Raw genomic sequence first — 16,320 nt, 5'->3', positions numbered from 1 at the left:
GGACTTTGTATGACTCCTTATTCAGACCACCAGCTATTTTTTTAAAAAGGCAATGAGAGAAAGTTTAATCAGAGTGAATACTGGATAATATTAAGAACTTATTCTTTCTTATAATTGCGTTATGGGCTTTTTTGAAAGAGAAAGTGCATATCTTTTACAGATATACTGAACTATTTATAGATCAAATGACATAATGTGTAGGATACACTTCAAACTGATCTAGAGGTACTGGGAGGGGATGTGAGCATAAGCTAATGATTGTGAAAGTTGCATGACTGGTATATGGAATCTCATTATATTAGTTTTACATATATTTACAATTTTCCATAATGAAAAGTTTAAAATTGAAAGAAAGAAAGAAAGAAAGGAGGGAGGGAGGGAGGAAGGAAGGAAAGAGAAAGAGAGGAAGGGAAGGAAGGAAGGAGGAAGGGGTGTTGGTGGGTGTTCCCCACCAACAAGCATTAATAACATAAAGTTCTTTTTGATAGGAACTTCTGTAGAAAAAGATAAAACTAGATTTAAAAAAATAGATAAAACTAGAAGGTGATATCTGTAGTTCACAGCAGAATAAACAGGTTGCAATATAGAATTTTACCCAAGAGATAAAGAAATCTGATAACCTGTACCACCAGACAACTATCAAATCCACTTGTCAATGGAATGTTTTAAAAAATATCGTGCTAAGGACACACACCAGAAGCCAATACATGTGCAATAAAGGCAGAACTTTTAAGTACAGAATTTCACACCAAATACAGTGATCTAGCATGCCCCAGACAAGTTGAATTTCATGAAAAGTTTTTAAAAATATGAAGAGTGAAAGAAAAGAAATATAATACTAAATCTTAAAAAATAAAAATTAAAGAACCCATCTTTCCTAAAGTGTGAAGCCCTCTGAGGAGAGATAAACTTATATCCCAGCTCAAAAGCTGGGCTTTTAATTTTTCAGCAGTCCCACCCCACGTTGTTGCGGTCTATTGGAAAGTGGTGGGAAAACGGTCTGAAGCTCCACTGGCATGGGGGCTGCGGGAAGATGGGAGGGAAGCAGTGAAGTGGCTGCACCTAATCCAGTAGGCTTTTGGTCCAAGAAGCAAGATGGCTGGCACCAAGACAATGCCACACCCAAAAAGCAGATGCCAGGCTTAGCTGGAGTACAGCAGGTGACCAGGGCCATGCCTTGTCTTCCCCAGCAATGGAGGTGCAAGCTTTAATACATCCTGGCAGCTAAGGAAGAGAGGATAGTCTGCCAGAGCTGAAATACTAGACCCACACCCAACAGGGGGTGATGGTTATGGATGGGCTTTGGGTGGAAGCAACCCAGGAGGACAGTTTGATCAAGAAATCAGAAATCATCCTGAACGCAGCCCAGAGACAACTGGTTTAGCCTGTAGCATCCTCAGAGTCAAGAGCCACGTAGGAGTGTGGATGCTGGGACCCTGCTAGAGAGGCTGGGCTCATCTTCTGAGGCTAATTCTAGGCAAGAATCCGGAATCCAGTGATGTCAGTGTTTTAATAAGCTCCAGCCATCTGGGAATGAGAACATCTGAGAAACTCCGCAGAACGTGTAGAGCAAGCACCCGGAAATAGCACATCTGTAAATGAGCTTCCTCCTTTAATTCTAAGGGGCCCTCTTCTCTCTCCCACACATTCAGACGTGGGCCTGGCTGCTGGCCCTGCATGCTCCCCCAATGCCCAGACACACAAACGTTTTCTCTCCCTCCCTCTCCTTCCCCCTCTCACCTCTTTCTTGACTTGCCACACTTGCCTCTCCAGCTCCTCAGGTATCATCTTACCTCTAAGAGACACAGGTTTGAGACATTGTTATGTTCAGCTGTGAACAGACCTTGGTACTGCTTTTTAAATAGTATCAGTTTCCCCCTCCACCCACCTGGCTTCTGGATCCTGTCCCCATTACCTTCCATCTGTTTCCACAAAGCAAACATTCTCAGTACCAATCCCAAGAAAGGAGGCCGCCTTCTTCATAGAGTAATGACACTACATTCAAAAAGGCAAGGGGGAGAGAGAGAGACACAAATACATAGCATGAAAAAAGCACTGTTTATTTATCTAAATGGGTGTACATTATACGGCTAAGCCCAATCTTTGGAATAGTATTGCCATAAAAAAAAAGAAAGCCATTTAACTGAGCTCTTTAGTATAGTGGTTGAAAACACTGATTTTGGTTGGGGTCAGAGAAACCAGGATTTAATCCAAGTTTTCCCAGTTACAGCTATAGACCCTTGAGCAAAGAACACATACTCTCCAAGCCTCCATTTGCTAATCTATAAAGCGGACATGTGGATGCCTCCTCCACCTGCTTGTCATGGAGTTAAACGGGTTAATGTATGTAATGAGCTAGCACAGAGCCTGGCATACGGAAAAAACTTGGTCACTGGAGGCTGTTGTTTTAAGTAACATTGAGAAAAGTTTCTCTTGATGCTACTAATAAAACTCAGTATTAATGGAAACAGAATCTAGTCCACTGCTGACTCAAAAGCCCTCTAAGGAGTGAGCAAGACTGTCTCAAAAATTGTAGTCACAGACCACAGGAGGATCTGTTTTCAAGAGCAAACAATGGGTTATAAATGCTGATCAGACACTTGACCAATCTTGTTTAATAGTGAATGTAAGACTGAAATTAGACACACGGGAATGTGGCTAAATCATAACAACAAAAGTAATAATAATTTATAGACACACTACTGATACAGCCCTGGCATGAATGAGGCTAAGAGCTGGCTTTGGAATTAGGTCTTGTCTATTTCTTATCGGCAAATAGTAGTATAGACTTTGGAGTGTTGGGTCTTTTTGCCCTACGTAAATCCTATCAAATAATTAGCATTCAAACATTGGAGATGTCGCTCTTTATACATTACTGTGGACAGGTGGTCAATTAATTCCTTTTCATGCCAGAAAAAATGAAGGTGCTAAAGGACATTATTGTACCAAAAAACCTTAGTAATTTAATTTGTGGGTATGAATACATTAAAAGAGTAGTCAAGCCTTCACACTTAACTTGATATAGTTCCCTCAAATGTGGTAATTTTTTTCCTCTTTTGTCAAGAGAGTTTTATGGGGAGCTCTTTTTGAGTTCTGCAAAAATAAATGCAGAAGTAACACCATCAGGAAAAATGAAACCATCCTAAATAATTAATTTCCAAATATCAAACAGGACACATTCAAAATGCCTATAGGATGCATTCATTTCGAGTTGTTACAAGAACATGTGCATAGTGAAGAGTAATAATGTACATGAAAATATAGTTAATTCCCTACTTGCTACATCAGCCCGCCATAGCTAAGGTGACACAGCTAAGGTGAATTATTTCTCACCAGAGACTGGGGCTCTGGCACCAAACAGCTATTGATTTCATAATGATAAATAGTAGCCTACCCCCACTGACATCTGCCAATAAGGAAAATCACCTTGCTTTGCCCTGAGAAACAGCAAAATACCCCCAACCAATGGATCTGCTGAATAAAAAACCTGTCATCAGAATAAGAATAGCTTCGGTGGAGCTATTTTTGGGTATCTCAGGGCAAAGTAGAGTCCAATGTCAATCTCAAATGGATACAGACAGCTTTTCACAAGTCTGAAAAACTCAAGTCTAAACATCTGAAAGCATCAGAGGAGGAAAATAGCCCTGGAAGGGGAAAAAAAAGAGAGAGCAATGCTTCAGACATACTGAGTAGTTTCAAGAGAAGGAAAAACCTAGAAGGCCGGAGTTCAGAAGTAACAGCTGCATTTAGAAACAAGAGGTGCCTACTCCCTTCACTGGCAGAAGAGAAGTTAGTCCCTCTAAGACCCAATCTCCCCCTGAGTTTCACTCGTCCACAGAAGACACACAAATCTCAGTGGGTATTCATTTCTATAAAAGTAAGACGACCAGTGTCCACAGGAAAGACAGAATTGCACTGAAGTTTTCCTTCCTGGTTCCAGCAAGGATTTCATCTGTGACCTTGGGTTTCTCAGTGAGCCACTGCTTTCCCCTCCTGTGGATTGTGTTCTGGACACTTGAAGTCCTATGATGCTGACTAGTTTGAAGTTCAAATTAGCTTCAGGTGGTGGGGAGAGCGGGGTTATGAATGTTATGCCTTAGGAAATAAAGAAAAGGAATGTACAGGGACTTTTCCAAGAGCACGCAGCTGGTTCAATTCCTAAAGAGGCAGAGTCGGAATCCAGATGGACTACCTTACACCCTGCACAACATCCTGAAAAGCACCTGCTGGCCTGTGAATGCCTGCAATGCCATCCAAACTCAGGGCAGCCTCACCTAGAGAGCAGGGCCGTGATGGAGGGAGTCAGGCACCTCAGGTGCAAAATTTAAGGAGGCGTGACCTTGAAACATGGACTCTACACGTCTCACTTGCCTCATCCCAGCCTCGATCCTGTTAGTAAGGAACTATGACAACTGATCACTGGCCTGGGAGTGAAAAGTGTTTCTTTTCTCCCTCACTTTTTAGTGGCAGACAATAATCACTACTTCATGCTAATTCCCAAAATGATTTGAATGACAACCCTAAGATTTCTATAAATGTAAGGAATTCATATCTAACTGCTAATCAGGCCACAAATCTGTTCCTTTTATTACTTTTCTCCAAAAGTCCCCTTCTCTTTGGTTCCCGCTTGGCCTGGAGAGGCTACCTTAGATATGCTGACAGTCTAGGGGTCTCTGCTGTGATCTTCCTGGTCTCCACCAACAGCTGAATTACCGTGGACATCTGAAGTGTATGCAAAAACCCCTTTAGTGGCGAGTGCACATATTCTGCATTTGATGGTGCAAGGCAGAGATGGAGTAACTTACCCTGGTTCATCTGGGGCTGCAATAAAAACTGGAAAAGTAAGGCCACCTGATAAAACAATCTGGGAAAATAACCAGGGGGCCATGGGCCAACACCTGAAAAAAAACAAGGGGGCTATAACAAAAAGATTAGCATAGGGTTTAGGATCTTTTAGGAAACACAGCTTTCTTTAATTCTTTTTTTTTAACTAAGTAATGAATTGATTTGTTGTAAATAGTGGTACAGAGGTCCCTAAAATATGAATTAAAGTAATGCCAATGCTATGACTTGGGTCTCTTTGGCAGAGCAGGGAAAAGAAGGAGCTACAAAGAAGAGTATGGTGGATGGGGTAAAACATATATTCAAGGCTACAGTGTGTTCAAAGTCATGGAATTTTTCTATGGAGTTCACTTTGTTGTGGACTGAAAGTTTGAGTCCCCTCAAAATTCATGTGTGTTTAATCCCTGCCCACCAATGTGATGGTCTCCAGGGCGAGACTCTGATGGGATGAGTGCCCTTGTAAAAAGAGGAAGGCAGGCCTCACTTTGACCACGAGCCTGGACGGAGGCAAGGCCATGTGAGCACAGAGGTTCACTCGCCAGGAAGCAGCTTCTCTCCAGACACCAGCACCTTGATCATGGACATCCCAACCTCCAGAACTGTGAGAAATAGACGTCTGTTGTTTAGGCCACCCACTCTATATTTTGGTAGAGCAGTCTGAGCAAACTAAGACACACATCTAGCTTGGTTTTCTGGCTCCATCCTCTGCTGGTCTGTTAGCCAAGGCATATATTTTACCTCTTTTCGCGCCTATATCTCCACCGGAGATTTTAAAAAATACTTAGTTCTGGGTTCACAACTTTTCAATTTCTTTTCATTCCCAACTTGCCAGCTACACCTGTTACTGATCTTTCCCAGGCATAATCTTTATTTTAGGCTTCCATAGAAATTCTTCCCTCTTTCTGGAGCAATTATCCCAGAAAAGAACTCTGGTACATTTTAAACCAAATGAAGAACAAAAAAGGCAAAAGTAAAAGCACTGCACTGATAGCAGGGCCCCTATTTAATCAGCTTTCCAAGGCATGGAAATAGCAATTCTAATGCAGAGGGGCTCTGCATTTCTGATACACTAGGGTTCCTTCAACTGAAATACCAAGGATTGGAACCCGAGGGTTGGAACCAAAGTTTCCCAGGGCAGGGAAATTCTACTCCATAATCATTCCAAATAACCAAGCATTTTCCACAGATGTCCACATTCCCAAGCATTCTTCTCTTGCTACAGAATGAGCATCTCATGAGGAAGGGCCTAGGGAGCTGAGGTCAGAATCTCAGACTAGATGACTCCTCCCAGCTGCCCCCACCTCAATGCCCACTTTGCTCTTAGCGCTGAACTAACCAGAACTCAGGCAGGGCAGGGGGAACACGCGGGGGTGGTCAGGTTCCTGCACCATTTATACTTTTGCCATAATAAAGTAACCTGCTCTTGAAAGAAAGTAAAAGATACAGGAAAGTCCAGCTGGAATTAACAGAGAATTTTCAGAGTTTGCCCACCTCACATGTTTGACAGGAGACCTAGGATTATTGCAGAAGGTACAGGAGGGGACATGGGGAAGAAGCAGTGGTGGGATGGACCCCCAGAGGCCCCCACTGGAATCACAAAAATAAAAACAAAAAAAGCATCCCTTCTAAGTAAGACTGCATATGAGCTGTGCTCTGCATTATTATTGCTGGGTCATTCTCCTCCTCCTATTACTACTAATAGCTAACGTTTTTGTCTATCTAGCATGTGCCAGATGCTACTTTACATGCTCTAACTCATTCAATCTTTGCAAAAACCCACTAATCAATCAGTGCCTACTAAGCTCATGTCGCCACTGAGCTGCTTTAATGGCCCCAGACTGTTCACTGCTCCCTGCATCCAATCCCTTTTCCTGGTGGCTTTGCAGAGTCCCCTTAAGAGGTGAAGTCTATTTTCCCACTTCTTGGATCTAGGTTCCTATATACAACTTATTTTACCAAGAAAATGAGGGAGAAATGACAATTGCCAGTTCTGAGCCCAGGACTCAGGAGGCCCAGTGTGTGTCCATGCTGTTTTTTACCTGCACCACTGTCATGACAACACACCTGGACTAGCCTGCTGGCAGATGAGAGACACGTGGAGCATCACTGGGGTCGTCCCAGCCCAGCCACTCCCAGATCAGCCACTCGCCAGCCAAGTCCAGCCAAGAACAGCAGCACTGCCCAGCTATCTCCAAACTCGAAGGCAATAGTATCTGGCTATAGTCCTATGCCACTGGGTTTTGGAGTAATTTGTTAGATATTAGAGCTAACTGATACACTCATTTTTATAAATTAGGAAACTGAGGCACAGAGAAATTAGTCAACTTACCCAAGGTCACTCAGATAGTAAGTAGTGGAGACAGGAATTGAATCCAGGCAGCCTAGTTGAAAGCCAATGCACTCATCCACAATTGGACCTCCTACTTCAATGGGGAGCACAGTGAGATAGGGGATCGTGGCAACATCCAACTGTGCGTGTGTGTGCGCACGTTACTGAATATCTCCCTTTCCTCTTGAAGAGCCCTTGTGTTAGCCATTCAAAGCAATCAATTTCATAAGGAAATGGGAGTAGAAGACATACCTGATATCAGTAGCAATCATCTAAGTTCTCAAAAATAAGACACTCAGAGATTCAAAGAAAAAGGTGGCACTTTCAAATTAAGTGTTCTCTTTTCTCTAAGAAAATGTTACAGGCTACAAATTTTAAATAAAGGTGATGTACAAAATTGGGTGGCCAGGGCTTACAATATCAAACCGATCAGAATTTCTTTTGGAATGAATACAACGTTGTACGTAGGCACGTGACTCACACATGGATGGGATAAGAGCACATCGGGAGCACCCAAACAAAAAAGCCCTCTTCATGATGTATTCATTCTCAGAAAATCTATATCTCATATCAAAAATAATTTGTTTTTTACCTCTGCCGATGTGAAAAGGATTAATCTTGGCAAGCCAGACAGCCCCTTTTCTTTAATATCAGGACAGTACTTGTATCTGGCTAAATTCATGGCATACATATTGGACACTGAACCACCTGCAAAAACAAAAACAGAAATATGTATAGCGTGACGTCCTTGTTCCCCAAGTGCCGGCTATGGTAGGAGGCATGGATGGCTGCGGGTGCACCAGCTTAATGACAAATTACTGTCAAAATCAAGGGAGCACCCCACCCCCCCAATCCCATTACTCTTACACACTTCCTCATCTCCAGTTCCAGAAGTTTTGGTCTATCCTCTCATTCCAGAGCTTTTCTAAACTAAGAGTTTCCATCTCTGGACTTAGGGCGAGTACCCAAGTCTCCATAGTTAATAATATTCTTTCTGTCTGTCTCTAATCAATAAAATGATAATACATGCTCCTCCCTGGTTCCAAAGAAGGACTGTAGGAGAAATAAAATATGATTCAGGAAACTTCTCAAGTAAAATTAATTGATAAACTTGAAAAACGTATGATAGCCCTTCCTAACTTCCAGCAACAGATAAATTCATTTGTGTTGGATATAAATCCAAAATTGTAGACATCTCATTTGTTAGCATGTATGTCACTTCTGTAGCATTTATGCAAAATATCGTCACTCTGGAGAAAGGCACAAGCTCGATTCTCCCCAAGTGGCATGATTAATATCCAAGTTTTTGTAATGTGGAAGTCTGTGGGAAGTTCCTCAAATAAGGCATGAATAAAATTGTAGATGCTTTAATGGAGGCAATAACTAATTGTACTTACCTGGGTTAAATATTCCATCCCCTTCTTTCCAGCCAATAAATTCAATCATTTTCTTCAGAACCGCTTCTTCCACTAACAGAAACACTGGGGACACCTCATACGTATAACTAGATAGATATAAAAAACACTTCACTTCTATGACTAGAGTCAAACCATCCCTCTGGAGTCCCAAGAAATGCATACAGAGTTTTATTAAACCAAGTGGCTGCTGAAGTGTGGGTAGAGTCTTTGGAAATGAATCCATCAGAAACAGAGAATACACAGTCTATGACAGCGCTGGTCATGGTTAGATAAATGTCAGTAGCTGGTGGCTTTAAGGATACTAGCAACTTTGCAGTCTTAATTTAGAGCAAACCTTCAATTTCATTGGGAGGATCGAAGCAGTGCACCTGGATTCTTTGTATTAGCCATGAACAGCGGCCGTTTAGCTCTTTGGTTGCTGCTTTGGATGCTGGTTAAAGAAAAACCATTGTCATGGTAGCCAGGTTTATTAGGTTACTATCATGAAGTACCCTAGCAGTCAGCTCTAGAACTTGGGATTCCTCCACCACACTCCTGGGTTTGTACAAATGGCAAGAGCACTGTGGACATCTCTTATGATGTGATGATTTTACTACACAGTGCTACCTGGATCCCTGTCATGAAGGTTTGAGGCTCTGGGCTGGAATGCTGTCATTAGAGAGCATTGCTAAGTTAGCCCCTTTAGGAATGTCCTGTAGTGGTTCACACCTGATGACTGGTCCAGCTGGAGGTACAACTGGGCCTGGCCTTGGGGGCCCAGCTCCAGACCACACTGAAGGGCCAGGGTAGCTCCAGAGACGTCTGTGGGGTCAGCCGAGGTGGTCTTAGAGCCTACACAGTGGCTTGACTCCTATCTCTGCCCACTCCTGCTTCCTTCCCCTCCCTTCCCCTCCCTCAAACCCTGTTGACCCCAAGGGTTTCCCTTAATAAACATCCTACTCACTAAGCTCCATCTAGGGCAGCTGCCCAGGAATCCAGCCTGAAACAGTTACCATGTAATTTTATAACGTTTCTTTCTTTCTCCAGATAACTGGAGGGTGACTAATATGTATAATCTCCTTCTTGAACAATTAGGTGATTACCTTAAATTGAATCTGAATAAATATGTACTCTAAATATGTAAGCTAAGCAGACACATTTAAATTCATAGTCACGGAATTTAATGCAATTATGTTAACATCAGAAGGAAAAAAACTTTAGTAAAGAGGCAAAAAAAAAAAAGAGGAAAAGAGAACACCTACTGTGTTATCACCTCCCTACCTGCCAAGCACTCTAAAGTTACATCATTTTTCAAACAATTTAGCTTCTATTTTCAACCATGCTAGGAAACCACTTTACACATATCAAAAGTGTGGAAAAAAAGTATATATATGTATGTGTACCTACAAATAAAAGTGAAATAATCATTCACTTTTTAGTAAGAAGAAAATACTATTAAACTTGTCTTTGAAAACTAGCTCAACCGTAAACCTAGAAATTGGCCTGGAGGTGGAGGAGAGGACAATACAGAATGTGCTCGTGGCTTCGTGAGATTTTGAGCAGACTCCTCATCTTAGCAGCAATTTAATACTTCAAAAGCCTCTAAATATTTCAGTAAAAGAACCCAGATGAGGAGTTAGAAAGATCCCAGGACTTAAAAGGAGAGGTTCATGGGCTTCCCTGGTGGTGCAGTAGTTGAGAGTCCGCCTGCCGATGTAGGGGACACGGGTTCGTCCCCCGGTCCGGGAAGATCCCACATGCCGTGGAGCGGCTGGGCCCGTGAGCCATGGCCACTGAGCCTGCGCGTCCGGAACCTGTGCTCCGCAACGGGAGAGGCCACGACGGTAAGAGGCCCGCGTACCGCAAAAAAAAAAAGAGAGGTTCACAGAATTGTGTAATTTCACTATCTTTTCTACCACTTAACTCTTCTACCCATTGTAACCTGGTATCTGGTATTGTCTTGAATTATTCCACGAAAAATTCTGTAACTGAAGTCACCAATGACATCCATGTTGTTAATCCAAGGGACATTTTTAGTCTTTGTCTTAAACACTCTGCTCAACAATAGATGACTCTGGACACACTCTCCTCCATGGCTCCCAGGTCTTCCCAGTGGATTTTCTCCTTCTTCTCTCTCCACTGTAGGCTTATTCTCCTCCTCCCAACCATGAACTATCAGAGGCCCTCAAGGCCCAGGCCCGAGTCGTCTTCTCTCCTCACTCTATGCTGTCCTGCAGAAAGTGCTTCTCCATCTCCTGGTTTGTTTTTATTTAAAATATCTCCATCCTGCTCATTAAAATCACTTGTTGGGCTATGAAAATATATCAGTGCCTGGGACACATAGACAGAAATTCAGATTTAATTGGTCTGGGCTGGGACCCAGGTCTTACTATTAACCAAATTCCTAGGTTGATTCTAAACAGCAGAAGGAGTTGAGAATCCCTGACTTTAGGAATCTCATCCATGCCCGCTACTGAAATTACCATCATTTGCCAGTAACACCTAAATTTATAACTTCCATATAAATATCAGAATTTCAGGCCCATATATATCTCAACTCACCAAGAGTATACTCTTAAATATTTCAAAGTTACTGCAAATGCAAATGTTCACAGTTGAAAACTGAATTACTGCTCTTGCCTTTTCAACCATATACTTGAAAATTGGTCCCTCTTCCGGTGCTTCTTATCTCAGTGAGTGACATGACCAACAACCCAGCTATTAAAGCCAAAAACCCTTGAGGGCCTTTATAAGGCATCATCTTATAAACCTCCCTCTTGTTCCCATTTCCAAGATCCAGTATATTATCCAGTTCTTTTTGTTTTATCTTCCAAAGACATTTTTCCCCCTCTATTCCTACCACTTCTGTCTAAATCCAAGCAACTATCATCTCTTACCTGACCAAGGTAATGCCATCCTAATGGGTCTCCTCCAATCCATTCTCCATATTTCCAGTGATCTTTTTACTAAGCAAATGTCACCTAGTGATGTGGAAACCTTCAATGGCTTTTCATTGTACTTAGAATAACTCATAAATGTGGCCCACTGGGCCCTGCACGTCTGGCTCCAATCTTGTCCTCCATGACACCCCCCATAACTTTCTCAGCTACACCCACCCTGACTTTTCGGTTCATAGCACATGCCACGCTGTCTCTTGTCATAGAGTCTTTGAACATGCTGTTCCCTCTGGAACCCATCCCTCCTCTTTTCACCTAGTTAACTTTCATTCATTCTTCAGCACTTAGCCGTCACTTCCTCAGAGAAGACTTCCCTCAGTGCCCAATAAGGAAAACTTGTCCCATTTATATTTATAGCATCATGCACCTCTCCTTCATTTGAAAATAATACATTAATTTGTGTAGATCATTTTGATTAATTTGCATGCATCTCTTATATCACTACATTAGTTGCTTCATGGAGGCAAAGCAGAGGTTTGTTTTTACACAAAGTATCTCTCCAGCACCTTAGCACAGACATGGCTTTTCATGCAGGAATGAGTTCCTAATCAATTTTCTCATCTGTTAAGTGGAGATAATTCCTGCCTTACGCATCTCACAGTACCACTATCAGACCAAACTGTTCTTTGAATACTGCAAAGTGTCATAAGACTATTCCATTATTTATGATGACACTGCACAAATGAAACCATTAAATAGAATTTCATGAAATAAAATTTCACCTACTTAACAAAATCTCTAATCCATATTCCTTGTAAAATTCCATTTAAAGGTACTCACACACTTGGGTTTAATGCTTCTGTCATAAATCTGGCCACCAAGGAGTAATAATCGAGTCCAGCATATAACTGGTTGAAAAATCTTGGATGGTCTGTAAATTGAAACAGAATATTAATCTACACAGCAGTAAAAAAGAAAGAAAACTATCGACAGAATAACATAGTGAATCCTTCAGACAATGTAAGCAGCTGGATACAAGGAGTATACAATGCATGATTCCACTTATATGACGTTCAATATGGGGCAAAGCTGATCTGTGGAGACTGAGATTAGAATCCTGGGTACCTTTGGCAAGGAGATATTGATTAGGAAGGGGCTTGAGGGAGCCTCTGGAGTCCCAGGAATGGTGTATATCTTGCTCTGGGTGATGGTCACTTACATGCAGATATGTACAAATTCACTGAGCTGAGCATCTGAGATTTTCCACTTTCCTGAATGTAAATTATACCTCAATTTAAAAAAAAGCATTTAAAACATTGTCATGTACAAGGGAAACAAATGTTGAAGACCCATTTCATAGCCCTGTCTACTGAACAATATGCTTCTAAGCAGAACTTGAGCACTCTTTTGAGAGCTTTGCTTTACCTGTTTCTTTTTAAATACAACCCAGACCCAAACCAGAACCTTGAGAAATGGATTATTTGAGCAGTTTGTCCACGTATCAAAGCCTGCTGCTACCTTTACCTTCTAAAAATATCGATGTTAATTTCCCTAATTTAAACACATTTCACTCACCAACAGGGTTCACTTCAGGCTCCTGGCAGTGAGTGGCCTTTTAATTTTTCAGATTGGACCATTTTTTCTAGTGCAACTGGCATCGTGTTGATGGAGTACGATGTGACTCATCACGCAGCTTACATAAACTTTCTGATTCAATGCACTTCAAAGGCAGTTGCCTTTAAGGCTCGAAAAACTTCATTTCCAACTTTCTATTTTTTTCCTTCCTATAAAAGGTCTCATAAAGGTTCTTGGCTTTACACAGTGTGAATATTCACACCAAACCCCCGGCTAACGGCTGGCTTGACATTCTCCATCATAGGAAGCCCAGTGTGACAAAGAATAAAGAGGCAGGAGGCCTATTTCTAAATTTGGGTATTTGGGAATCATTTTAGTTAGTGACCTCTCATTGCAACTTACCACATTTGCTTTTGGGGTTTTTTTCTCTTGAAACCAGTTCAATGAAAAACAAAAGTCTCAGAAGAAAATGTCTTTTCGTATAAAACGTGGCAAACTTCCTCTAATCTGGCAAAGGAAACCAGACATCGCTACAAGTAATTTTAATAAGGTTTTTTTTTTAGTTCCGCGTTAATTTATGATTGATTTCCATGGTAACTTTATGGAAAGTATCCAGTAAACTGGAAAATCTACTGCGTTAAATGTCGTTCTACACTTCCGACATGTACTGTAATAACGAGATATGTATCTCTGCTTTTGAAATGCTAACTGGCTTTTTGATACATACACTAGACTTTCCCAAGGGGATATAAACCAATTATTTTTAGCCAGAATTTTATTATGTTCTTTCCACTAAATTTAGTTCAGAGTCAGAACTCACAAGGCATAACGCCTGTATGGTCTTAAGGACTAGATTACCTTTATATCACACTGAGAAATGCATATTTTGGAAAGTTATTCTTCTACTCCTGACACTTATTCACTGGGTATACAGGATATTAACAGTCAATTGGAATAGGACTTAAGCACAAGACAAATATCATGTTACTGCATTTACAAAAGATCACAGTGGTTAAGCATTATTGTGAAACTATCAGAGCAAAAACTCCCCATGCATTCATTTTCTTATACCTTCCGAAAGGTTTTTATCTTTTGATCCTGCTAGATTTGATCAAATAATTTGGTACTTGCCAACTGCCAAGAGTACTTTACAAATAAATCTATCCCTGTTTATAGTAAAGACACCCTCTTGAACATTTTGGGGGGCCATATTCTGGGTGATCAAGATTTAAAATCCCTTAACAACTTCTAAAATCAAAATACTGTTTATCAGTTTGGACCAACAAAAGAAATGATAAGTAGCAGTCACGATACTGCTACTTATCAGGAGGATGAGGATTGCTGAAGAGGATATAATATTTACATATGACCACTAACCAACAGTTTTTCTATCAACCTATCTTTGGCCTTGACAAATCTATTTTACGGATTAGATGGACCATTGTCAAAACATCAGAACCACTATTTTTGATCCAGCTTTCTCATCCCATAAACAGTGCCCTAGTTGCCTTTACTGTGAGGTAAATACAGGCTTAAGAAAATGGAAGAACGTGTTAGAGGCACGGATCAAGGGAGTCAGTGAAGTTCTTACTGGTCTTGACGCTGTAGCGTATGACGTCCTGGCAGAGTTCCAACAGCCGGTGGTGTGGCTCTCCTGTGTCCCTCAGCTCCAAGTCGAGGAGCTGTTTCAGCTGTTCAGGGGGCCGCCACTCACAGACCTAGAGATTCGGCAATGGCACGGTTAACTGGGCACCCGCTACAGCCAGGTGTGGAGAGGATGTCAGAAGCGTGGCCCCTACCCTTGTGAAGCTTCCAGACAAGTGGGAGAGAGAGAGATTTAACCTGCAACCATAGTTCCCTGTGACCAGAGCTATGATGGTAAAGCAGATGTTGTTGGAACAAAGGAGGGACCCCATCTTACATTTGGGAAGATGTTCTGGAGGAACTGACATCTAAGTTGTGACATAAAATAAGAGTGGGGTGAACCAAGCAAAGATTAAGGGATGGGGTCATGCAAGGGGCCCTCTAGGTGGGAGGAACAGCACAGGCAAAGCTGAGATATAAGGGCACCCACAGCCCTTCTAAAGAGTGAAGTCCGTTGGTGTGGCTTGAACACAGAGCCTGGGGGAGGGAGGGAGAAGTGAAGCTTGGCTCCTGGCATAACTCCTAACTTGTCTCTCTGCTTGTCCCCTGGCCCCATACAATCTACTCTCAACCAGGCAGCCAGAATCCAGAATGCTCCTCTTGTATATGAGCCACGGTCACCCCTCTGCTCAAACGCCTCTGATGGCTCCTCATTCTTTCAAAGTAAAAGCCTACGTCCTTATAATGACCTAAAACGATCCTGTACAACCTCCTTTCCTGGTGGCACTGCTTTCCTCCCAGCTGACTCTGCCCCCACAACCTGGCCTCCTTTCTGTTTCTTAAACGACCAGGCACATTCCCACCTTTGGGTCTTTGCCCTCAGCCTGGAATGACCCCCCCCTCCAAATATCCTCATCACTAACTTCCTCACTTCATCCAAAAGCCTTCTCAAATGTCACTTTCTCAATGACAGCAATCCTGAGTCCTTATTTAAAATTCCAGGCTGCACATTACTCCATCTCTAGCAATTCCCCCCAACTGTTTCTTCTTTTCCTTCTTCCATAGCACCTGTCACCTTCCAGTGTGCTGCGTAATTCATTTATGATATCCTACACAATCTCCATGAGAGCAGACATATCAGTCACTTTGCTCACTGATCCCAAGTAACTAACATGGCCTGCCATAACAAGAGGTTATCAACAAAGATGTGTTGAATGAATGAATGAATGAATGAAGAGATAAACAAGGCTCAGATTGTGACAGGCTTTGTGTGGCACATTACAGAGTTTGAACATGGCTCTAGAAAAACTCTTATGTTTTGGACAGGGAGATTATATGATCATATTTGTGTTTTAGACAATAGCTTTGGTTGCTATATGGAGATCCCAAATAAAATTGGAAATAAGAGGTTACTCTAATAAACCAGGCAAGAGAAGGCAGTAGTCTGGATGAGGCTAGCTGCTTTGGGAATGAAGCATATCTGGAGATTTTGAAAATGCACCATCAATAGAACTGAGAAAGCTGTAGCACATCAAGGATGAGGGAGAGCAATGAGCCAAAGGCCATCCTGAGGTTTCCAGCTTGCACACGGGTTGATGGTGGATGGGGTGGGGTGGGGATGATGATTTTGGGGCACATTTAGTCCAAGGCACCTTCAGGACACCCAAAAGGGGTGTAGCAGTTGGACTGAAGCTCT

At 42.0% G+C, this 16,320-nt stretch overlaps 1 protein-coding gene across 1 annotated transcript in view; it reads right to left on the bottom strand.

The window, feature by feature from the left end:
• GADL1 (glutamate decarboxylase like 1) overlaps nt 1–16,320 on the bottom strand; it is a 398,137-nt gene that overhangs the window by 131,361 nt on the left and 250,456 nt on the right. The window contains exons 5-10 of the mRNA XM_032649105.1: nt 14,632–14,758; nt 12,306–12,396; nt 8,569–8,675; nt 7,764–7,879; nt 1,916–1,995; nt 1,741–1,795 (exon numbers count right to left, since the gene is read on the bottom strand). Of these exons, the coding sequence (XP_032504996.1) occupies nt 1,741–1,795; nt 1,916–1,995; nt 7,764–7,879; nt 8,569–8,675; nt 12,306–12,396; nt 14,632–14,758 (576 nt within the window). The remainder of the gene's footprint in view (nt 1–1,740; nt 1,796–1,915; nt 1,996–7,763; nt 7,880–8,568; nt 8,676–12,305; nt 12,397–14,631; nt 14,759–16,320) is intronic.

This window comes from Phocoena sinus, chromosome 11 (assembly GCF_008692025.1).
Source record: "Phocoena sinus isolate mPhoSin1 chromosome 11, mPhoSin1.pri, whole genome shotgun sequence".
NCBI lineage: Eukaryota > Metazoa > Chordata > Mammalia > Artiodactyla > Phocoenidae > Phocoena > Phocoena sinus.
Note: the sequence above shows the minus strand (reverse complement) of the source record. Positions and strands in the feature narration are given on the sequence as shown.